This window comes from Rhinopithecus roxellana, chromosome 16 (assembly GCF_007565055.1).
Source record: "Rhinopithecus roxellana isolate Shanxi Qingling chromosome 16, ASM756505v1, whole genome shotgun sequence".
Taxonomy (NCBI): Eukaryota; Metazoa; Chordata; class Mammalia; order Primates; family Cercopithecidae; genus Rhinopithecus; species Rhinopithecus roxellana.
The window spans coordinates 32,386,678-32,411,111 of NC_044564.1; the positions used below are offsets into that span (position 1 = coordinate 32,386,678).

At 43.6% G+C, this 24,434-nt stretch overlaps 1 protein-coding gene across 9 annotated transcripts; it reads left to right on the forward strand.

Annotated features, from left to right (window-relative positions):
- The first annotated feature begins 206 nt into the window (after nt 1–206).
- IDNK (IDNK gluconokinase) lies at nt 207–22,538 on the forward strand. 9 transcript variants are annotated; one of them, XM_030920244.1, is made up of 6 exons: nt 753–923; nt 1,360–2,083; nt 6,100–6,130; nt 6,790–6,876; nt 19,981–20,024; nt 21,848–22,538. In XM_030920244.1, exons 4-6 carry the CDS (start codon nt 6,847–6,849, stop codon nt 22,197–22,199), a joined length of 426 nt encoding a protein of 141 aa, XP_030776104.1. In that variant the 5' UTR covers nt 753–923; nt 1,360–2,083; nt 6,100–6,130; nt 6,790–6,846; the 3' UTR covers nt 22,200–22,538. The 9 variants fall into 9 exon arrangements, with proteins under 9 accessions (XP_030776101.1, XP_010382330.1, XP_030776104.1 ...); XM_010384028.2 differs by lacking the exon at nt 1,360–2,083 and having other exon boundaries at nt 724–842; XM_030920242.1 differs by having other exon boundaries at nt 753–2,083.
- The last annotated feature ends 1,896 nt before the right edge of the window (nt 22,539–24,434 follow it).

The window sequence follows — 24,434 nt, forward strand, 5'->3', positions numbered from 1 at the left end:
ATAGTTCAAACGACAGATAATTAACACATTGTTTTAAAGCAAATGGGCACTTTAAAGTGGAGCTCCGTCCTCTTAAGGTCCCAACAAGAGCTGGATTTAATAGCAGAGCCACACAGCCATGACATACGCTGCTATGGTCAACCCTCAACCTTAAGTTTGACACCAAAAGATGGCCGCCATTTATTATTGTGACAAAAGGCCAGATTACAAAACGCTGTGTATGGCCTGATCGCAGTTTTACAAAATATTCATACCCATGTATCTACGCGGGGGCGCGGGGAAAGGGGTGTCGATTTAGGAAGTGCTGCTTATTGCTGCCTGGCGTGGGAAAGTATGAGTCTTATTTTCCGTTTATTCTTTCTATAAGAACATTTTTATAAATGAATGAATGAATGCTTTCCATGGGTGGATGAGGATCCGGCCTGCCAGGGTGAGGCTCTTCTGGAACCAAGAGGGGCCAGGACAGTAGGAAGACAGGTGGCGGGGCTTTGGGCGACTACGGGCAGCCCAGGGAGACGCCAGTGCCAGGCCGGGCGCGCGCTTCACTTCCGGGAAGAGTAACGAGGGAGGGGAGGGGAGGGGAGAGGAAAAGAAGGGGCAGGAGAGAGAGATGGGGAGGTTGGGAAAGGGATGCGGAAAGCATGGAAAAGGGGCGCGGGGAAACCGGGGGAGCGCAGAGGGGCACAGCCCTCACTCGCCCTGCCTGGGCGGGAGCGGCTCCGCCCCTCGGGCGCCGGGAAGGCCGGGGCCGGCGGGGCCCGGAAGGCGACGGGAAGGAGCCAGGCTCGGGTCATGGCGGCGCCGGGCGCGTTGCTGGTGATGGGCGTGAGCGGCTCGGGGAAGTAGGTCCGGGAGAGGGCGGGGGGCGCCCGGGAGAGACGTTGCGGGCGCGGCGGAGGCCGGACGTGTCGCCGTCCCTGCCGGTGAAATGGGGTCGTGGGGACCCCCCACCCTTCCCTTCGCAGATGAAGAAACCGAGGCCCGCGGCTGCTGCGCACTCTCCCCGCCCTCCAGCCTGCTAGGAGAGCGCCCATCCTGGGACGGCATCCGAGCCCAGGGTTCCCGCTCTAAGACAGGGAGGCTGCAGCGACCGCATGCTCAGGGAGGAAACCGCTCCTGAAGAGGCGGCTGCGGGGCCGCGCAGGTGGAGGCCTGGCGAGCGGCGCGGGGCTCGGTTTCGGGGCGCCTCGTCGGGGCTAGGCGGGAGGGCGCACGGCCTCTAGCGAGAGGACGCAAACCAAGGCCCAGGCTCTCACGGACCTTTGGCCATCTGAACACACAGCGGCCTCCTCCTGTGAGGCCCTGGACTTCTCCGATTCGATTTTGTAAAGTGAATCGTTTTCCCCTTCCTTTCATCAGCTTAACCTGGAAGGAGACAGCGTTAATATGGAGGGTAGCTCCTGAAGGTTTGGAAAGAAAGGAGAGAATTGTGGAAACCACACAGGTAGCCCAGTATGCTAACTTGGAGACTGAGGAGTTAACATTTGGCTCCCTGTTTAAACCAAAGTCTAACCGTGCCCTTTATCAGAAAGGACAGCTGCTGCAGCAGTCGACCACAGGCAGCAAAGGATAGAACTTGATCACCTAAACATTATAACCTTCAAGGGCCTATAGGACCCTTCTAGAATTTTCTGAATCAGGAACGGCCCATGTTGTGGCCCGTGTAGTCAGGTGTAAAGACTTACTCCAGGTAGATGGGTTTTGCTTTCCAAAATTGCTGTAGGGTTCTTAGCCACAAAGATAAGAAATCTTGAACTGAAATTGAAATAAAACATGGAGTCCCCAAATGCCTAGCTGCCATATGATTTGAATCAGTTGGAGAATGTAAAATCATTGGCATCATGTGATGTAACAGGAGTGAAGAGCCCTAGGTCTTGGTTCTGTTGCTGTCTGGCTGTGTGGGCTTGGGTAATTCATGTGCCCTTCTGAGTCTTGGATCAGTTGAGGGGGGTCTAATCCCTATGATGTATAGCTTGTGATATTCATGTACTCAGTAATTATTGAGCTCAATCCTTACTCTATGTCATTGTCATATAGCGAACAGGACAGATAAAATCCCTGCCTTCAAAGGATTTACATTCTGGTATGGGAGACAAAGTAAATGAATATATGTAGTGTGTGGATTGGTGAGATGCTCTGGAGTAAGCAGAACCAAGAGTGCCAGGCAGAGTGGTCAGGGAAGGCTCCTCTGGGGAAGTGGTGTTTGAGCAAAGACCTGAAAGACGAGGAGTCCGCCATGTGGCTAGCTGAGGAAAGGGCAGGAGAGGCAGAGGGAATGGCTGGTGCAAAGGTTCTGAGGCTTGGCTTCTTTTTTTTTTTTTTTTTTTTTTTTGAGATGGAGCTTCACTCCTGTTGTCCAGGCTGGAGTGCAGTGGTGGAATCTCAGCTCACTGCCACCTCCGCCTCCCGAGTTCAAACAATTCCCCTGCCTCAGCCTCCTAAGTAGCTGTGATTATAGGTGTCCACCACCACACCCAGCTAATATTTTGTATTTTTAGTAGAGACGGGGTTTCATCATGTTGGCGAGGCTGGTCTCAAACTCCTGACCTCAGGTGATCCACGCGTCTCGGCCTCCCAAAGTGCAGGGATTACAGGCGTGAGCCACCATGCCGGGCTAAGGCTTGACTTCTTTAAGGAGCAGGAAGGAAGCCATTGTGGCTGAGTGAGGGGGAAGCATGATGGGAAATGAAATCAGAAACAATGCAGGTGAAGAGATGTGGTCATATGCTGGCAATATTTTGAAGGCGGAGTCAGAAAGATGTGTTTGGGGACTGGATGTGGGGTGTAAGAAGACGAGAGAGAAGTCAAGGATGATTCAAGATTTTAGGCCGGCCGGGCGCGGTGGCTCAAGCCTGTAATTCCAGCACTTTGGGAGGCCGCGACGGGCGGATCACGAGGTCAGGAGATGGAGACCATCCTGGCTAACACGGTGAAACCCCGTCTCTACTCAAAAAATACAAAAAACTAGCCGGGCGAGGTGGTGGGCGCCTGTAGTCCCAGCTACTCAGGAGGCTGAGGCAGGAGAATGGCATGAACCCGGGAGGCGGAGCTTGCAGTGAGCTGAGATCGGTCACTGCACTCCAGCCTGGGCGACAGACCGAGACTCCGTCTCAAAAAAAAAAAAAAAACAATTTAGGCCTGGGTAATTGGAAGGAGGGAGTTGCCACAAACTGTGATGGGGAATCAGTAGATAGAGCAGATTTGGAAGACAACCTCAGAATCTCAGTGTGGGATATGGTGAGTTTTACCAGCCAGTCAGTCATCAAGTGGATGGTGGTTGGATGTCCAAGTCTGAAGTTCAGAGGAGAGGGACTTTAGATCTGACTGTGGGAATCATTGTTGTGTGGGTGTACTTAAAGACCTAAGGTGTTGAGATCACCAAAGGAGTGTGTATAGATAAAAAAGAACTGAACCCTGGGGCCTTCTGGTGGCTATGCCTCAGGGAGATGTGTTCAATGTTATTGACTAGCTGAGTAATAAAAAGACTGAGACTTGATTATATTCATCATCGGATGTAGCAACATCAAGTTCTTGAGTGACTTTGTGAACCCCTATTGGAGCCCTACAGGATTTTGAAATTATACTCCATAACATTTAGAAAAATCTTTGTCACAGCCTAATGACTGAAGAGAACAATAGTCTCAAAACAGAAAGACTCCATTTATAACACTGTTAAAACACAGTGACCTCAAGTACTCAGTTTGTTACTGTCTCCCCCCACCTGAATGTAGAGGATCATTTTCTTTTTTGTTTACTGATACATGTGTCTAGAACAGTTCCTGGCATTTCATAGGTACTCACTAAATACTTGATGACTTAATGAATGAATAAAAGGATGGAAGATGGCAGGCATTTGAGTGGGTGGCAGTGTTGTTAGTTTTCTTTATATTTTCACAGTCTTAGTGAAGCCACCCTTAACATCTCCTTCCAGGTTTCCTTCTCTTTGCTGAGGAAACAAGCTCAGACCTTTTGAATATCTTTCTCATTGATTCTCCATCCCTTCCTTCTCCCCCATTGGCCTGTGTTGTCTTTTTAAGTCCCTTGCTCCTGATTTAGACCAACTCACTGGGAGACCTATAGACCCCAAATCTTGATTTGTAATCCTGGGTCTGACCAGTATTTTGGGGCCCAGCACGGTGACTTATTTCTGCCAGGGTCTTTGGTGCATATTCAAGAGTCCAGACAGTGGCTTTTCGTTTCCCATCTTCTTCCTGACAGTCTTCACCCACATCTCTTTAGCTCTACTTTCAGATTATGAGTACTGGATGGCATATTCATTCATGGCTAATCTAACTTGGTCTTTTTGTTGTTGTTGTTGTTGTTTTGTTTTGTTTTGTTTTTTGAGACAGACTCTCACTCTGTCGCCCAGGCTGGAGTACAGTGGTGTGAGCTCAGCTCACTGCAACCTCTGCCTCCTGAGTTCAAGCGATCCTCATGCCTCAGCCTCCAGAGTAACTGGGGTTACAGGTGTGTGCCACCATGCCCAGCTCAGTTTTGTATTTTCAGTGGAAACGGGGTTTTGCTATGTTGGCCGGGCTGGTCCCAAATTCCTGGCCTCAAGTGATCCGCCTACCTCAGCCTCCCAAAGTCCGCCTGCCTCAGCCTCCCAAAGTGCTGGGATTATAGGCGTTAGCCACCGCGCCCAACCTAACTTGGTCTTAAGTGTGATTTCTGCTATGCATACTTCTGGCTTCACCAGCTGTGGAGATTGGCTGAAATGGTCTGTTCATCCATAGGCTGCATGTCTCGCTGAGCAGCCTTCAATAGAATGAACATAACGGGAAAGGTTTCATTGCTCTCGCAATCCTTTGGTTACATCAAGGAGCAGATCTCAGTTTGGTACAAGTGTGTCTAACACCTCTCTGATGGCTTTTTGGTGAAAGAAAGAGGACCTTTGTTAGGCAACAGTGTCCAGCTAGAATTTAATCACATTGTTCTGTTTTCATTACATACAGCTTTTCAGGTGCCTTCTGTTCAAGGCAAGTGATGATAGCTTCTTGTGTAAGGGAATGAAAGAAAGTTTCCTTAACACACTTACTTAATTTTTAAAAGTGAAGCAATTAAATAAAAACATCAAAATGTGATGCAAAATTTAAGAGGGCATGATACAACAGTATGGGGATAAGTAAAAAATTATGAAGATGGTGCTTAAATAATTGGCATTCGGGCAACACTTTAAACATTGAAAGCAAGAAAGCATTTTATGGGTCATTGTCCGCTGGCCTCCACCCCTACCCTGTGGTACTAGACTGTTTAGGATGGCTAAGGCCATGTCTCAGTGAGCTTACCATTACATCCTGGGTAGGTGTATTACAAATTTCATTTGTAATAAACAAATGAAATGTAGGTGGATGGATACATTGTGTGGCTCAGATCCCTTGTTTTACAGGTGAGAAAACTCAGGTTTACAGGAACAGGTGACTTGGCTGGGAGCACTCAGTCATTTAGTGGCAGAAGGCAACTGTGGCCCCATCTCCAGTCCCGAGTCCCGAGCCCCTTTCACTAGCACATGCCGCCTGGTAGAGTATGAACAGATAGTTACCAAATGCTCTGCACAGAGAACGTTTAACTCCCAGTCTTAACAAGTGCCAGTGATCCATGAGATACTGACCCATGTCCTTTATTTTAGGAGTGTGTCTCTTTTAAACTCCAAAAATGTTTTTATGCTTTTATGAGTGCCCTGAACTTTACATGGGTGCTGCTAGAGATTAAATCCTCCATCAGACCCCTCCACTCAATATGCTCAACAGAATTTTATTACTTTATGAATTCAACATCCCCCCCCACACACACAAAATTATACAACAGGGACCAAAAACTGATTATTGAAGAAAAATCTTGGGTTTAATGAGATCTTGTATATTGCCTTTTGAGAAAAAAATAGTGTTAACTAATTATTTCCTGATTGACATTCGCGGGGATCAGCTAAGGCCAATCTCCAGACTCCAGGGTCACGGGCATCACTGCTTTAGGATTACACCGTGATTGGTGTTTAAATTCCTGCTAGGGCAGCCATCCTTTTCCCAGACATCTTTGCACAGAAGGAAGCTCCACACATTGGGCAGGGCAGTAATGGAAACATCTGTGTCCTCTCCACAGATCCACCGTGGGCGCCCTGCTGGCATCTGAGGTTAGTAACCTGTCCTAACGCCTTCCAAGTGCGTGTCCCATTGTGTTCTGGTCTCCTTGCATCTCTTTTTTCTGCTTTGTACGGACACTTCCACATGGCTTTGAACCCCATTGGAGCAATTTCATTTTTCTCCTTGGTGATTGCAAACAGCGATGAATAGGCAGGGTGCGGTGGCTCAGGCCTGTAATCCCAGCACTTTGGGAGGCCGAGGTGGGCGGATCACGAGGTCAAGAGATCAAGACCATCCTGGCCAACACAGTGAAACCCCGTCTCTACTGAAAATACAAAAATTAGCTGGGCATGGTGGCGCGTGCCTGTAATCCCAGCTACTCGGGAGGCTGAAGCACGAGAATCACTTGAACCCAGGAGGCGGAGGTTGCAGTGAGCCGAGATTGAGCCACTGCACTCCAGGCTGGCGACAGAGTTAGACTCTGTCTCACACACACACAAAAGTAATGAATTAAAGAGACTGTGGCAGCCCCAGTCGTGGGGGTTGTGAAATGGCATGACAAGGTGCTTCCCTCCTGGGGGTTGTCCTTGGGGTTGATGGGAACCAGGCAGGTGGTATTGTTTCTACACCTGCCTGTTAGTAACCCCACAATGACTGTCACATTGGCCCATCTGCCTGCCACATACACCCTTTCACTTTGTTCTTAAAGCTGGGATGGAAATTCTATGATGCTGATGACTATCACCCGGAGGAAAATCGAAAGAAGATGGGAAAAGGGATACCGCTCAATGACCAGGTAACAGTTGCTGTCTGTGTCCATCACACGTGTTCTACCTGGGTGACAGGATGAGATCTCTACAGCACTTGGTGCAGTAGAGTTCTTGAGTCCTAAGGTCACTGTACAGGGGCTTCAAAGAGCCAGGTGCCCAGTAGACCCTCTACATATGTTAGCTCCAGTCCTGAACAACTGTCTGAACTCGGCCCCAGGAACACTGCCACCCTCTGCCCCAGCCTGAACAGGTTCTGCCAAAACACCTTGTTGTGGGATTTTAACCTGCAGAATGTAATTCCTGAGAGGGCAGAGGCTCCCTGTGCCTCATACATGGGGAAGTCCTCGTCTCTTCCCAGGTGCTGTCAGCCTGCCACCATCACCGTACTCTGGCATTCACCCCAAAGCCAGAGTGATTGTTGAAAACTCAAATCTGGTCATGCCTGTGACCCGGTAGAGGCTTCCCACTAACCTCAGGATCAAGACCAAACACCTACACTGCTAAGCATGCGTGGCGTGGCCTCCACATGGCTCCAGCCTCTTTAGAAACCATGCAGCCCCCGCCATCTCCACGGGAGCATCCTGGCCTCTTCCAGTCCCTCCCACTGAAACACTTCTCCCATGGGGCCTTTGTATCCCTGTTCCCTTCTTCCCTGAGCTAGCCTTTCTCATCCTTTGATCTTAGCACCCATGCCACTCCCACAGGGAAGTGAAACCTCCATGATGGACTCTCATGGTGCCATTTCACTGTTGCGCTTGTCCCTGTGGCAGCTCAACAACTGACGGTCTGAGAATTTGATTAATGTTTGTCTCTGCAACTAGACTTTACCCCTAAAAGGGCAGGGACTGTGGCTGTTCCTGTTAACCATTGTACCCCCCGGGCCTGACACATAGTAAACATCAGAAAATAGTTGTGGCATGTTTTCAAGTGAATGAATGGATGAACAGCACTCTCCTGTGTGCAGGCTGTAAGGCCATTCCCTAGAGTGTCTCACACCAGAGTTACAAACTGTCCTCGCTGGCATAACTGGCCGTAACTCAGGAGAGACGAGGGCAGGTCAAAGGCTGGGGCCACGCACTAAGGGTGTCCAAAGAGCAAGAACGAATGGAACTGGCCACAGACCAACACTGTTGTTTTCACTTTCAGTGGGCCTGGGCTCACCCCCAGGTGTCCTTTCCCTGGCTCACTATCTTTTCTTTTTTGTGCCTTGAGCCATTAAACCATTATTAGGTCTATTCTAGAGCACCCCAAAAGTGCAATTCTCTTTGTTACTGGGGGTGCAGCTTGAGTTTGTAGAGGTTCAGGCCTTGAATCATCACAGGTTTGCAACATTTGACTTTAGAAGATAGGGCAACAGGACTATAAAAGAGAGTAATAATAGTATAACAGAGCAGTAATAAAATAGAGTGGTAATCATGTTGATACTAAACCAGAGATAATAAACATAGGCAACCTAGTTCCACCACCAGGCTTGTATGACCTTGACAAAGGGCTTAGTCTCTCTGTGCCCTGTTTTTCTCCTGTGAGGTAGGAATGTTAACAGGATCTATTTGATTGGCTTCTTGGGAGTATTAAATGAGATAATACAAAAAATATGCACAGAAAAGTGCCTATAGCATTCAACAAACATCACGTTTTAAAATTATTATTACTAACCATACACACACAACATAAATCATATATACACGCCAATAACATAAACCATTTCTAAGGGAGTGTATAAAATGTGACTGTGCCAGTGTTATTTTAGGTTTCTGTTTGGTGACTGCAAATAAAAGGTAAGTTAAATAACAAAGCAACCAAAATTGATAGATTTTAAAATGGAATTTCTATAGTCTTCCTTTTCTTCACAAGTGATGCTTGTTAAGTGGACTGTATGGATTTGGGGGTAGAATTCAGAAGAGAAATTTATGTACAGGAGAAAAGATTACTGGAAGAAACACAAGTTACTTACTAAATTTTTTCAGAAAAAAAACTACAAGCTAGCCAGACCTTAGAGATAAGCAAAATAGAGAGAGGAGGAGATAGAACGACAGATGGTTTATATTCTTAAGAGGTAGAATGACAGATGATTTTCATTCTTGATAAGAATCCAATGAGTCTAAGACTGAAGATATGGGTCACAGCTGTGCTGGCACCAACACAGCTCCTGGTTGCCGTGGTAACCGGTCCCCACCCTCCCCACACTGCCCCCATGCTACAGAGCTGAGGAAAGCCCCCTGTGGATGGATCAAAGCGTGTCCATGTCTAAGGCAGAGGCCCTGGTTCTCCCTTAAGAAAGAATCTAGGGAGGATGTAGGGAGAGTTTTGTGTTCAGAAGGCTCAGAGCTGCAGTCTGAGTGGAACATGTTAAGGGCTCCCTCAGGCTATTTAAATGTAAATTAATTAGGCCAGGCTCAGTGGCTCAAGCCTATAATCCCAGCACTCTGGGAGGCGGAGGCTGAAGGCCAGGAGCTTGAGACCAGCCTGGGCAACATAGCAAGTCCCTGTCTCTAAAAAAAAAAAAAAAAAAAAAAAAAAAAAAAAAGCCAGTGGTGCATGCCTGTAGTCCCAGCTACTGGGGAGACTGAGGTGGCAGGATGGCCTCAGCTCAGGAGTGCGAGGGTACAGTGAGCTGTAATTGCACCACTGCACTCCAGCCTGGAGGAACAGAGTGAGACTCTGTCTGAAAAAAATATATGCAAATTAATTAAAATAGATAAAATGTAAAATCTAGTCCCTGGGTTATACCAGCCACATTTCAAAAGCTCAGTAGCCATGAGTGGCTAGTGGCTACCTTATTGGACAGCACAGCTATAGAACATCATTGCAGAAAGCTGTGTTGGACAGTGCCAGTCTAGAAACAGTCTACCCAAGCTGTGATAAATTATTAGCATTATCATGATATTTATAATAAAGAATTTCAAAACTACTAGTCAGTGAGTCTCCCCTGGGTGCCCGGCCCTCAGTGTCCTATCTGAGCCTGCAGTGACAACTGAGTAGACTTCAACTTCAAAGTCTATTTTGAAAAGAGGGTTTTTTTGGAAAAGAAAAAACAGTCCTGAAAAAAAATCTCCTGATTATAATTGTAATATTTGCCCTGTATAGAAAATTTGGAAAGTACTAAAAAAATTTTTCATAAACTGTATCACCCTTGGTCTCATCTTCCAAAAATATCTATGAATTGAATTTTGGAATTATTCTTCTTTCTTTTTGGAGGGCGGCCAGTATATAACATTCTATATACTTTTGCGTCAGGTAAAACACACTCATCTCCCCGCCATTCCCACTCCCCACCTTCCTTCTGTCTCTCTTCACCCATATTCTACCATTATCTGTTCTCTACCCATCATTCCCTTCCAAAAGACACTTAATTTCTTGAGATGTTTCCATAGGCCAAGAAAGCTTTCTCTAGCCTCATGATATTCTGATTTAACCCTTCTTGGAGTATTCATTGTGCTCACCTCTGAGCACTGGGCTGGGAGTCGGGAGTGCACTGCCTTCCCCATCCTTGCATGTAGGGACTATCTAGAGCAGGGGTGTCCAGTTGTTTGGCTTCCCTGGGCCACATTGGAAGAAGAATTGTCTTGGGCCACACGTAAAATACACTAACACTAACGGTAGCTGATGAGAAAAAAAAAAATCACAAAAAAAATCTCATAATGTTTCTTTTTTTTGTCTTTTTTTTTTTTTCCTTTTTGTGGAGAACAGGGTCTCGCTGTATTACCCAGGCAAGTCTCGAACTCCTGGGCTCAAGCTATCCTCCCGCCTCTGCCTCCCTGAGAGCTGGGATTACAGGCGTGAGCCACCGCACCCGGCCAAATCTCATAATGTTTTAAGAAAGTTTACGAATGTATGTTGGGCCACATTCAAAGCCGCAGTAGGGCTTGCGGGCTGTGGGTTGTACAAGCTTGATCTGGAGTGTGAAAACCTTGAACATCAGAGCCATAGGCAGAGATGCTAATTTGGATTGTCTCCTCTCTTTCCCCTAAGACTTGTGTGTGTGTGTTTGATTTTCATAATTTATTATATTGTCCACAGTAACTGTTTGGAAGGCGCAGAGCTTAGTGAATTTGCTCTAATATCTCCTTCTTGTTCCAATTTCTTCACTGTAGAGAGATCTCAATTGCCCCCTTTCTTCATTATGAACATAAAATTTGGAGCTCATGTGTCTAGGTCCTTCCTAGCACCCTTACAATAAGGTCCACACTCCTTAGCAGGCCAGTCAAGGTCTTGAAATTCTCTTTATCCTTCAAGATTTACTCTTTCCAAGGCCTACTGTTTCCAAGGCCTGATCAAGATTGGCCTGTCCTCCAAGCGCAGTGGCTCATGCCTGTAATCCCAGCACTTTGGGAGGCCAAGGCGGGCAGATCACGAGGTCAGGAGTTCAAGACCATCCTGGCTAACACGGTGAAACCCCGTCTCTACTAGAAGTACAAAAACAAAATTAGCCGATCATGGCGGCGGGCACCTGTAGTCCCAGCTACTTGGGAGGCTGAGGCGGGAGAATAGCGTGAACCCAGGAGGTGGAGCTTGCAGTGAGCCGAGATCACACCACTGCACTTCAGCCTGGGCGACAGAGCGAAACTGTTTCAAAAAAAAAAAAAAAATGGCCTGTCCTCCTGCTGTGTTATCATAGCCCTTCTTAGTATATCTCCTACAGCCCTCATCACTGCCCTTCAAGTAACTTAATAGATTATTTACTCATTTGCGTCTTCCCTTTGACAATAGGAACCACACCATTCATATTTATCCCCAGTGCTCACTCAGTATGGTGCTTTGCATGTATTAACATTTAGTGTTTGTGGAATTAAGGCCCAGTGCCTATGAAATTCGTGAATTTAAACTCTTTCAAAAATTCAGAGTTGGAAATAAGTACTGTTTATTTCAACTGTTAAATCAACCAAAAAATAATTTATTCCTTTTCTTATTTAAATCCCAAAGCAGCTCAATGAATTATATACGATCCCAACTTTACAAATGAACAAAGAGAGGCATAGAGAAATTAAGTAACTCAAGCAAAGCCACACAGCAAGGGGAGTCTTTCTGACTTCAAAGATCATACTCTTCCTACTGTGTTAAAGGCCCTGATCATCCAGCCATTAAACAAATGATTCACAAGCAGTGAATCAAGGTTGGTTAAATGGAAAGAAAAGGGTTAGAGAGAGGGTGAGAGTGACAGCAGGAGTAAGAGGGGCAGTTCCCCGCAAGCGCATCCATGATAGGGGTTAGGCCTTAAGGATGTTTGAGGCACTGACTTAAAGGGTCATGACGGCACTGGCATGGTGCCCTGGCTTGAAGCAGGTCAGGCACTAGAACTTGAATTTCCACACTGGCGCTGTTTTGGGAAAACCTTTCTCCTTGTGGCTTCATGGGAGCCTCCAAGGAAAGTTCATAATCATTGAATTATGATTCACTATTTGGAAATTTCAGGAATCACGTTCAAAGTGCTGCTGTTTTATTTCCAACCCTCTCTATTGTTTTTATGACTGGTGCACACAGTGCATGGTCATTAGTCTGGTCTGCCATAAATTCCGATAGGGCAGATGTCTAAAAGCACCAATTTTTGTTTAAATAGTTTTATATTTATTATGGCTTTCATAGTTGAGATTCTGAAAAATTTTATTATGACTAGATGAAGCAATGTGCTTTATTATTGACTAAATCATCCATTAAGGCACTATTAAAACAATGAAAAAACATGTATTCAAAGTAAAGCTCTATTTATTGGTATGCAAGATAGAAAACTTATTACCCAAATATGTTTTCTGTAATTTTTAATTTGTTTCATTCTTATGAAATATTTCAGGCACATAGAAAGTATAATGAATACGATAGTCAACACTCAGCTTAATGAAAAGTGTATTTGTTTCCTAAGCCATAAAATAATACAGATTGATCTCCATTTCCACAGCACCAGCAAATAGAAATATTTGTGCAGATGGAATGGCAGAATATATAATCTGAGCAAAAGAGCAAAATGCAAGTTTGTGCCTGTGCTAATAAGAAAGAAATTCTGGTATTTAAACAAATTGTCCGCTCTCTTTGGTTCACCCCAAACTCATTATGAACATTTACTCATGCCAAAAAAAAATTATTTTTGTTCTGTGTGTTTCATCTCTGAGTTGGTCCTAAGTCATAGTTCGAATTGCCCCTTAACTCTAAGTAGATATGTGATCATGTAAATTAGCATTCAGCCCTAAGAACTTTCCAATCACTTCCTCTTCTAAAGCATTCTTCTTGCTGAATGGAGATCCGCAGCCCACAGCACTAGTCTTAAATAAAGTCTTAAAGTCCCACCCAGAGACTTCTACAGTGACAAGGGGAACACCTTGGAAAAGGCTGGTTGACTACCCAACTGGGACTTCAGGGCTGGCTCTCTGTCTTGCAGGCCCAGCCCCCTTGATATTGTCAACACATTGAATATGGATTCATCTCTCATGTGAGACCCCTACTAATCAGGTTTACAAGTTCCTGCATAAACCAAAATGCCAGTTGATATCATGTACCAAAAGAAATACTACTGTTACGTGGCCTGTAACTATCACATTAGTACCCACATTTTCGGAAGTCAACATACAATCAGAGGTTTCTTAGTGAACATGAGAGAGTTAAGACCAAAGAATCTGGTGATGCGAGACCATGCATTAGTAGGAAAAGGCTTGCTAATAAGAATATGATGTTCACAGGCCAGTGGCCAAGGCTCCATGTCTGCTGGACAGTGCTTCACATTTCAACCTACAGTGCCCTGCTCTGGCCTTCCTGCCTGCCCAGCCTGTCTGGGACAGACATGCTTCCTCTAGGTATGTGAAAATATTAAGTTGAATCACAGTGATGCCTTGCTAGCCTGGGAGTCACTCTAACTCCTTCACATGACCTTACACATCTCTGCCCCTTCCTTTTAACTGTTGATCTTTAAATTTAACGCTTAGAGAACAATCGTATTTCCTTCTTTTCCAAGTCCTTAGGAAAGCACCTCACTGTGGCCCTCATTTTCTCTAAGAAGATAAATCCTTTAACTCATAGCTTTATAGAACTTGACATAATTTCTATGATTTGAAGGCAGATGCCTCCATTTTCATGTAAAACATACTCCGGGGTTAGAAATCAGTCCCCTAAATGCTTATTCTACCTTTTTGTCAAGTATGTGGCCACTGTTTCCCTTCCTGTGGGCCAATATGTGCCACGTTTTTATAAGGTTGAATCCCAGAAGTGGGAAGTAGAACCTCCTGCTAATGTGGGAGGCTTCAAGACCCAGTGCCTTCCTTCATTACAACTGTCTGTCAGAGGAGCTGTTTTAGAAAATATATACAAGAAGTTTATTAAAAAAAAAAAAAAAAAAAGCTGATGTATAGCAGTATTGTCTTTTTCATCTTCATTAGCCCATAAATGTGGTAGAAAAGCTTGGCTAATTACAAGGGGAATAAGAGAAAGAAAGGAATTTAGAAAGATGAGTTCAAATGGTACCTTAGGAATTAGTCAAACTTAGAGTGATCATGTCTAGGGTATTGGACCAAAAGCACCCAGAACAGTGGCTGGGTCTCCCTACACACACAATAAGCACTTATAAATGGATAAAGGAAAGTGGAAATCCAAATTTGTGCTTGAAGGGGCAGCTTCTCCCCAGGGGCAATTTTCCATCAAAAAATACTGCAGAGCTCAGTCAGTCCAGCTAATTATCCCTGTAGCCTATAATCCTTGACAGCCTTCTTCCCCATTCCCCACCATAAGCTCAGAAAACACTGAATTGCAATGGTGGTTTCAAGTTGCATAAATGTAGACTGTCCAACTTTTTTTCTCTTCACAGAGTGTCCAGAACATCTAGTTTTTTAGTAGGATGTCCTAGAAAACCTTGCCAATAATAAGCATTAAATATCTATACTCTTCTCCAAGAGCATATAAAGTCTCCTCATATATTCTAACGTTAATAACTTTAGTTTTTGCTTTATTAACCACAAAACAAAGACATTTTCTGACACACACAAAGACAGAAGGGCAGACTGTCAACTTCTCAGTCTAATGGAGGAATTTCAAAAACCTTTCTTGAAAATTTATACATCAAGCAGACAAAAGAAATTATGAGTAAGGATGTAGAAGATTTGAATAAACGTATCAAATCTGACATAGGCATTAATGAAAAGTAAATAACACATATTATTTTCAAGTATATGTGGGATGTTTATAAAAATCGACCATGTGGTCTGCAAATATGGAGCTGGTAAGCCTCATCATCTTGTTACTGCGTTTACAAAAAACCACACTTGTTCCACTAAATACACCCCCCAGACAAGTGCTAACATAAACAGATGTTTCATTTGTTAAGTACATTTCAGCTCTTAAGTACATACATGACAGTAACTGTTGTGATTTGAGTATTGATTTATGTTAATTATGTAGTTATTGACATTTAGATTATAATTTGTGTAAATTGTGTGACTGTCATCATTTGATCTGTACATTTTGTGATTTTTGTAGCTATTACATTTGAACTCCTAAGTGATCTCTGGTTAAATAGTGTGTGCATGGAAGTAAAGTCTTAGAGTTCTATGTTTAGTAAACTTACAGGACCCTCAATCCTACATTAGCACACAATGCTTTAAAAATAATCTTTTATTTGATATGAAGAAAAAGAAATATTATTTCTAATTCTCCTCTTCCTTCTATGAAGGGTGGATCCAGATAACTAGAGGGTTTTTGACTTGCTGAGCACAAAGTGATAACCTTGGTAGAATGACTTTGCACTTACTGAAGATTAAATTACTCTGAATAAGAAATGTCCTGAGCCCAGGGGAGATACACGGGAGCTAAAGGTGGTTACCGAGCTGGAGAGCTTAAAAGGCTCCTCATGGAAAAGATCAAAGGAAAATAAAAATTGCCAAAGTCCAAAGCAAAACGAGAACATCTCATGTGCCAAAATCAAAGTGTGGCAAGGCTGAACTAAACCAGAATAACCCACTCCCCTACATTTTTGGACTATGTAAAAGCCAGGAGGGCAGGAGACTGAGGTTTTGATGACCCTGTAGAGATGGGAGATAAGATTGTAAGCCTGTATGAAGCATGGAACTGGACCTGAGTATCTTACATAAAGTCTTGTTGTTGTTGTTAACATTGATGTCAAGTAGTAGAATATAAAGTCCTTATATAAGGGCTGTCTTTGAATGAGGATTAAAAATATTGCCACCCACTGAACTCAAAAGGAGCAAAAAATCTAGCTGCCTCCCTGGGCCACAGGTGGGAAAAAACAATGATCCTCGAGAAACCTGAGCCCCTGCTACACCCCAATTCACATTATATGACAAAGAGGCACCAAGCTTATAAACTGACATAAAACTGTTCTAGAATTGATGAAACTGCCTGTGAAAGTGTTTCCAAAACTTAGGACTCCCACAAAGGAAAAAAAAAAAAAAAATCTTTTGCTGAAGATGAAACTACAATCAAAAACTATAAACTGCTGGGAAAATGTACCACTATGAGAGAGAATCAGCAAAAACAGTAATTGTAAGATGTTGCACTCCAAGAACTAGACATAATAGAATCAAATGGAAGACAAGAACAGGAAAATTTGAAAAAGAATGAAATAAAAATATTAGAAATAAAAAATAATCAACAGATGGATTAAACAATAAACTAGATACAGCTGAAGAGAGAACTAGTGAATTAGAAGAAAAGCAGATTGGAGCATATTACCCAGGATGAAGAAGAGAGCTAAACAAAATACTCAAGAAAAATGAATAGATGTGTATGATAAAATGTCAAACTTCCCGTATAGCTAAAAGGAACCCAAGTAAATAGAATAGGAGAAAGGCAGTATTCAAATAGGTAATAACACTTTTCCAGGGTATGAGTACTCACACTGAATATGCAAAATAAGTCCTGAGCAGGACAAGAGTAATACTGAGTAATACTCAAAGACAGAGGCTTTTTCCTACCGAAAGCTACCAGAGATAAGATATATTTTCTAAAGGATTGCCTAATACACTAAAAGAGACTCCTCAACAAAGGCCCAAATAAAATGAAATAATTATTCAAACTATTGAAAACGGTCAACCAAGAATTCTTCACCAACTAACAAAATCTGATTCACAAGTAAGCACAAAGACATTTTCTAACATACACAAAGACAGAAGGGTGGACTGTCAACTTCTCAGTCTAATGGAAGAATTTTAAATACCTTGAAAAATTGATACATGAAGTAGACAAAAGAAATTATTAGTAATAATATAGAAGATTTGAATAAATGCATCAAGCCTGACATAGGCATTAATGAAAAATAATATTCTTTTCAAGTTCATGTGGGACATTTACAAAAACTGACATGTACTAGACCACAAAGAATATTGCCACAAATTTCAAAGAATCAGTATCATACCACTCACATTTTTTACTATAATGAACTGTAAAATCAATAATAAAAATGCACACACATCACCAAAATGGTTGGGAACTCTAAAAATAAGAAAAAATTTTTAAAAATTAACATTCATATAAATAATTTATAAGTTAAAAATCATAATGGAAATTATAGAATATTAAGTAATATACAACAAAAGTACTATCAATTAAAATTTGTGGGATGCAGTTACAACATTACTTAGAGGGAAACTAGCCTCTAAGTGCATTTTTGGGAAATGACAAGAATGAAAAGTAATGAGCTAGTTGTTCAGTTCAAGTAGAAAAAAATAAATGCAGGAAATAATAGAAATGAATGCTAGTGAAAACAAACTGGGCACATGTTTTCAGGATCTCCTGAGGGCTATGTCATGGAAAAAAATAAACTATGAGCAAAAGCTAGTTGTTTGACAAAATAAAAATAGATCTCTAGTGAGACCGATCAAGAAGAAAGCAGCACAATTGAGATGAGTAACAAAAAGAGGGATGTGGAAAACCTGATGCCAGTAAATTTGAAGACTCAGACAAAATTGGATAATTTCAATGAAAAATATCAATACTGTGGGGAAAATGGGGTTGGATGGCAGTGATCTAGTGGCAGACACTGCTTAGGGACACCTGCTTTTTCCCCAGTGAAAATGTGACCATTCTGGTGCTGCATTTGGCTTAAGAAGCAGAAGGTCCAGAGAGCTGTATAATTTACAGTAAGGGCATGGATTGTTTATGTTACTCCTTTGAAGTAATGATAAAGGTGATAAAAAGTGACTATGTTGTACAGCGAGTGTAACCTACAGATATGAACTGTGTTCAAGGTTCTGGAGACCTGGAAGCTGGGCTAAAATGAGCTGAATCTGCTCCTGCTATGTGGCCGCCTGCCTTCCACCAAGTTTCTTATTCTTTAGCCAAGTAAGAGGATGCAGTAAGAGATGGGAAGGGCAGGCAGGGAGGGTGGCTCAGCTAAGTGTGGTCTCTTCCTGCCATCATAAATGTTGCAGCTACCAAAAGTGAATCAAGAATAGAAAACCTGAATACAATACAGTGCTCATTAAAGAAACTGAATCTATAATCAAAGATCTCCCCTCAAAAAAGACCCCAGGCCTAGGGGGTTTTTCAGATGGGTTTTATCAAACATTATATATTATATACAAGCTGTTTGAAAGAACAGGACAAAAGGGAAAACTATCCTACTCATTTTATAAAGCTAGTAAAGCCTTGACACTGACATTTAATATGGTCCATATTTTTAAAATATAGGCCCATCTCAAGTATATAAAATCAAAAATTCTAAATAAAATGGTAATAATCAAATGCCTAAAAGCAAGGACTTTAAAAAACACATCATGTTTCTGGAATCAGCTTCAAAATCATCTAGGATGGGATTATTTGGGATGTGGGATGTGGTTGGGGCCATACGTACAACAAGACTAATTGTGGGTTGAAAATAGCTGAAGCCAGCCGGGCATGGTGGCTCACGCCTGTAATCCCAAAACTTTGGGAGGCCGAGGCAAGTGGATCACCTGAGGTCAGGAGTTCGAGACCAGCCTGACCAACATGGAGAAACCCCATCTCTACTAAAACTACAAAATTAATTAGCCAGGCATGGTGGCACATGCCTGTAATCCCAGCTACTCAGGAGACTGAGGCAGGAGAATTGCTTGAACTCAGGAGGCAGATGTTGCAGTGAGCCGAGATCACGCCACTGCACTCCAGCCTGGGCAACAAGAGCGAAACTCCGTCTCAAAAGAAAATTGCTGGCCGGGCGCGGTGGCTCAAGCCTGTCATCCCAGCACTTTGGGAGGCCGAGGCGGGCGGATCACGAGGTCAGGAGATCGAGACCATCCTGGCTAACCCGGTGAAACTCCGTCTCTGCTAAAAAAATACAAAAAACTAGCCGGGCGAGGTGGCGGGCGCCTGTAGTCCCAGCTACTCGGGAGGCTGAGGCAGGAGAATGGCATAAACCTGGGAGGCGGAGCTTGCAGTGAGCTGAGATCCGACCACTGCACTCCAGCCTGGGCGACAGAGCGAGACTAGTCTCAAAAAAAAAAAAAAAGAAAGAAAATTGCTGAAGCTGGGTATTGGTATATGGAGGTTTGCTTTGTACTGTTTTGTCTGCTTTTCAGTGTGTTTAAAATGTTCAATAATAGAAAGGTTTTTCTGTTTTGTTTTCCAATGCATTATGGCCAATAATCAGGATTTGCACCAGGAAGGAGGAGAGAATTTACTTGTCTCAGGAAGATTTCTTTGTGAAACGCTGTAGCACGTGCTACGTAAATTTCCTCTGCCTTCTCTTTGGCAAAAATATAAATTTCTTAGAATAATTTTATCTGAAGGGAATTTTGTCCTTTGGAGGGTTTGAAGAATAGGACCAGGGGACAGCTGACATTAGGGTTTATGTGTCTATCTCTCTGCATTTGAGATCAGAGATACCTGAAGAATACATGCAGTACAATAAAAGATTTGTAAACTTATCAGAACCAGGGAGGACATATGTAAAATGGGGACATTAAGATGGGGAGATACATACTGGTACTTTAGGGCAATTTTTATTATTATGAAAAGAGCCACTGACACCAGTCAAAAGAAAATGTTTCTGCCCAGGGGCTGGCCCCTCAGCCTTGTGCATGGCCCGCTTCTCACACCACTGAGCTTTCGCTGGACCTTAACATTTGTGAACATGATATAACTATGTTTCTCTACAAACAAACAATACCTGGAGAAGTCACGTTGTGTCTGGGTTTTTGGTTTTGTTTTGTTTTTTTCAGGACCGGATTCCATGGCTCTGTAACTTGCATGACATTTTACTAAGGTAAGAGACCACTGGGCCTTGGCATAAGCCACAGCCAGCAAGTAAAGAAAACCCTCAGAAAAGACAGGAAAAGAAAAATGCACTCCTGAAATCACAACTGACTGATGGTAAAGGATTCTAAAAACTGACTACACTTCTATCAAGTAACCACAACGATTTCAGCCAGCCACAGGCAGCATGGAGTTTCGTCGGGCTCTGGAGACAAACCTTCTAGACAGCTCCACAGTTACTAGCTAGCAGTCTTGATCAGCCACTTGGTTTCCATAAGTCTGTTTCTTCATTAGTAAAATGGGAATTAATATAGTTCCTACCACAGATTATTGTAAGAAGTAAGTGAGTTGATGAGTGGGCAGTAGAACAGTACCTAATACATAGTAAGTGCTCAAAAAATGTCCACTGGTGCCACTTCTGTTATTGCCTATCTGAGTTAACAATTTTTCCTCCCTTTACTTCAAGCTTTGACTACCAGCAAGGCCTGAGGTCATTTGTGAGTGAACAGGTAATTAGCTGCCAGGATTAGAGTCCATATTGCCCAGCTCTGCAGCATGCCCCTGAGCAAACAGGGTGCCCCCCACACCACCCATCTGTGGGTCTGACCCCAGTGGTGTCCTGGTCAGGACATGGAGAAGGATAAGGAAAAGGCCGGGAGTGGGTTACGGATCTTCCTTTCTAAGGTGAAGTCATACTTTATCCATCTAAAACCGTCTGGGCCATATGAAGTTAGAATATACTTAAATGAACAAAAATTCAGTTTGCTTTTTTCACACCCATTGACATGGCTGGCAGCCCTGTCTCTGCATGGGCTGAGTTTTGATTTAGGGGTTTACGGTTCAGGGTTTCAAGGTTTGAAAATTTTTGCCTACCTGGGTCTCTAACATAATGCACTCATGAGTCTATTTTTACAGTACTGTCATTTTATAGTCATAAAAACGAGTATGGCTTCATTTTTATGTTTGCTAGCCATGTATTGGCTGCAAAAACAAAACAAAACAAAATGAAAAAAAATACGCAAGGGAGGCCCCTTCCTTCAGAACTTTCATTCTGAAGAGAACTTTATACTGAATCCCTAAGCCAGCCCCAAGTCAGAATGTATGCACCAATTCTTAACTCCAGAGTCCTGTCCTGACCCCAGGATGACTGCCTCCCACACTCAGCAGCCGAGCGGTCTCTGGCCGCACTGGTTTCCCCTTACTGGTGCTGTGTCGCACTGCCTCTGTTTCTGGCTCAAGTTTTTCCCTTAGTGCGTCCCTAGAAACCTCTCATATTCTACTCACCTTGCCCAGAGAGAGGCTGATGCTCCCTTCTCCCGCTTTCTCCAGCTCTGCACCTGGCAATTCCCCAGACACTATGGAGTAGAAATAGGGAGAAGCTAAGTTGTACAATGCAGATCCCTGAACATCCTGCAGAGGACCTGAGCTTAGCTGTTTGCATACCACAGGGGCGCGCCGGCAGCCCTGTCTCCACACGCTGAGACAGAGCAACGTCTGGCATCCATCAAAGCAGAACCAACACTTCCTGAGCACATCTGTGTATCAGAGATCTCAAACAATGTTTGCCTTATGACAGCTCTACGGGCAAGTACCCTAGATAGCCCCATTTAACAGATGACGAACTGACAGAGAGGTAAATCCCTTCGCCCAGGATTGTTCACTACTAGCAGATCTTTAACTCAGTTAGTACTGCCTGATGCTTAACCACCACTTTCTAATGCCTTCCACTGGCAGGAAGTAGGACTAGAGTCCTACACCTAGAATTGACAGAGGTTATTTTTAAATGTCTTCATTCTTTAACCTCCCTCTGTTTTTTTTTCGTTTTTTAAACAGAGATGTAGCCTCGGGACAGCATGTGGTTCTAGCCTGTTCAGCCCTGAAGAAAATGTACAGAGACATATTAACACAAGGAAAAGATGGTGCAGCTCTGAAGTGCGAGGAGTTGGGAAAGGAAGCAAAGCGGGCTGAGATGCAGCTCCTGGTGGTCCATCTGAGTGGGTCGTTTGAGGTCATCTCTGGACGCTTACTCAAAAGAAAGGGACATTTTATGCCCCCTGAATTACTGCAGTCCCAGTTCGAGACTCTAGAGCCCCCAGCAGCTCCAGAAAACTTTATTCAAATAAGTGTGGACAAAAATGTTTCAGAGATAATTGCTACAATTATGGAAACTCTAAAAATGAAGTGAGAATCATTTTGTATCAGTGGTCCACACAAAATTAAGCATAAATATTTGTGCCATCACAAACCTCGTTCCAGCCACCTTGCCCATACTAGATTCTAAATTTTTCTAAAGGCAAACAAACCCCAATGTATCAAGACAGACTTGTTTAGGTGTAATTTTAGGAATTATGCTGGTTCATCGGGAAGCAGAAGGGGAGTTTTAAAAGTCCAGCTTAAATTGAAGTTTAAATTCATTAAATGATCAGAGGAAATTCTGTAATCGATGCTGGAAATCGTTACATTGTTTAGAACATTCTTGCTCATGCCCATATGTGCACAAATAAATGAAACTTGGCTGTCTTTGACATTCCCTGGAAATTGGTGTTGGAAATATAAACATGTACATCATCCACCCACCACCCAGCACACCACACACCTCCTAATCCACTCTCTTGGAGCTGTGGTCAGAGTGGTGGCTGTTCTTTTTCTTTCTTTTTTTTTGGAGATGGAGTCTCACTCTGTCGCCCGGGCTGGAGTGCAGTGGCGTGATCTCTGCTTACTTCTTAAGCTAAGGTCTCAAAAGGTAGTCATTGGAAAACAAGCAAACTTTGTTCAGTTCCTTAAATGGCATAATACAAACATACTCACCAGCAGCAATACCAAGTTTCTTGCCTTTTGCCTAAAAGTATGTCAACTTGAACTGTCTCTGCTGATCACCAGCTCTGTGCTGAGCGGTTGTGTGTTATGTATCTGTGTGTAATTTAAATGTAGAAACTTAAATAACTGCTACTTAAAAAGTAGAGTTTGGGCCGGGCGCGGTGGCTCACACCTGTAATCCCAGCACTTTGGGAGGCTGAGGCAGGTGGATCACTTGAGGTCAGTAGTTCAAGACCAGCCTGCCCAACATTGCAAAACCCCATCTCTAGTAAAAGTAAAAAAATAAAAAAAATTAGCTGGGTATGGTGGCAGGCACCTGTAATCCCAGTTACTCAGGAGGCTGAGGTAGGAAAATTGCTTGAACTCAGGAGGCAAAGGTTGCAGTGAGCCAAGATTGTGCCACTGCACTCCAGCCTGGGTGACACAGTGAGATTCCATTTCAATTTTTAAAAAATTAGAGTTTGGTCAACACAATTTTTTTTTCTTTTTTAGAGAGGAGGTCTTGCTCTGTCACCCAGGCTGGAGTGCAGTGGCATGATCATAGCCCACTGCATGTCTGAACTCCTGGGCTCAAGTGATCCTCCCACCTCAGCCTCCCAAGTAGCTAGGACTACAGGCATGCACCACCATGCCCAACTAATTAAAAAAAAAAAAAAAATTTAAGAGGCCGGGCGTGGTGGCTCACACCTGTAATCCCAGCACTTTGGGAGGCTGAGATGGGCGGATCACAAGGTCAGGAGATGGAGACCATCCTGGCTAACATGGTGAAACCCTGTCTCTACTAAAAATACAAAAAATTAACCGGGCGTGGTGGCAGGTGCCTGTAGTCCCAGCTACTCAGGAGGCTGAGGCAGGAGAATGGCGTGAATCTGGGAGGTGGAGCTTGCAGTGAGCCGAGATTGTGCCACTGCACTCCAGCCTGGGTGACAGAAGGAGACTCTGTCTCAAAAAAAAAAAAAAAAAAAAAAAAAAAAAAAAAAAAAAAAATTAAGATATAGTGTCTTGCTATGTTGCCCAGGCTGGTCTCAAACTCCTGGCCTCAAGTGATCCTCCTGCCTGAGCCTTCCATGTTGCTGAGATTTGAAGCATGAGACACAGTGCCCAGCTCAACAAAATTTGATATAACAAAAAGCATCACTTTGGTGGAATAAAGATTGAAAACAATTATTTTAGCAGAAAAAAAGACATTGTTTTTTAAGTAGGGGAGCTGTCCTCATAGATCATGTGAGAAGGCCCTACTCCACCCTGTCTGTGAATTTGCAGAGTATCAGAACTGGAGACAGATCTCGGCAGTCAGGCCGAAGTGTGTGGCAGCATTGCTGGGAATATACAAGGCATGTGATTTCAGATGTCAGTGATTTCAGGTGTGGCTTTAAATAATTCGACACATGATCAGAAGGGATCCCCCTTATAGTTCTCTGTTGCTCTGCCTGTCTGTGACATGGGGAGTGTCTGTTTCGTATGAGTGTCTCCATCCCTCTCCAGCACTTGTCAAGCTTCCTTTTTGACAAAGAGAGCAGCCGCAGGCTCAGACCCCTGGCAGACACGCAGTCTCCCCACAATTTAATCACTTTATCTAGTTCTTGTTTCTGTTTTTACTTTC

What these genes read in the sequence shown, in the direction of transcription:
- IDNK (XM_010384028.2), top strand. Translation starts at nt 793, where the DNA reads ATGGCGGCGCCGGGCGCGTTGCTGGTGATGGGCGTGAGCGGCTCGGGG. An exon ending in GCGCCCTGCTGGCATCTGAG is followed by an intron (nt 6,131 to 6,789) that starts GTTAGTAACCTG and finishes TTGTTCTTAAAG; the next exon opens with CTGGGATGGAAATTCTATGA. An exon ending in TTGCATGACATTTTACTAAG is followed by an intron (nt 20,025 to 21,847) that starts GTAAGAGACCAC and finishes TTTTTTAAACAG; the next exon opens with AGATGTAGCCTCGGGACAGC.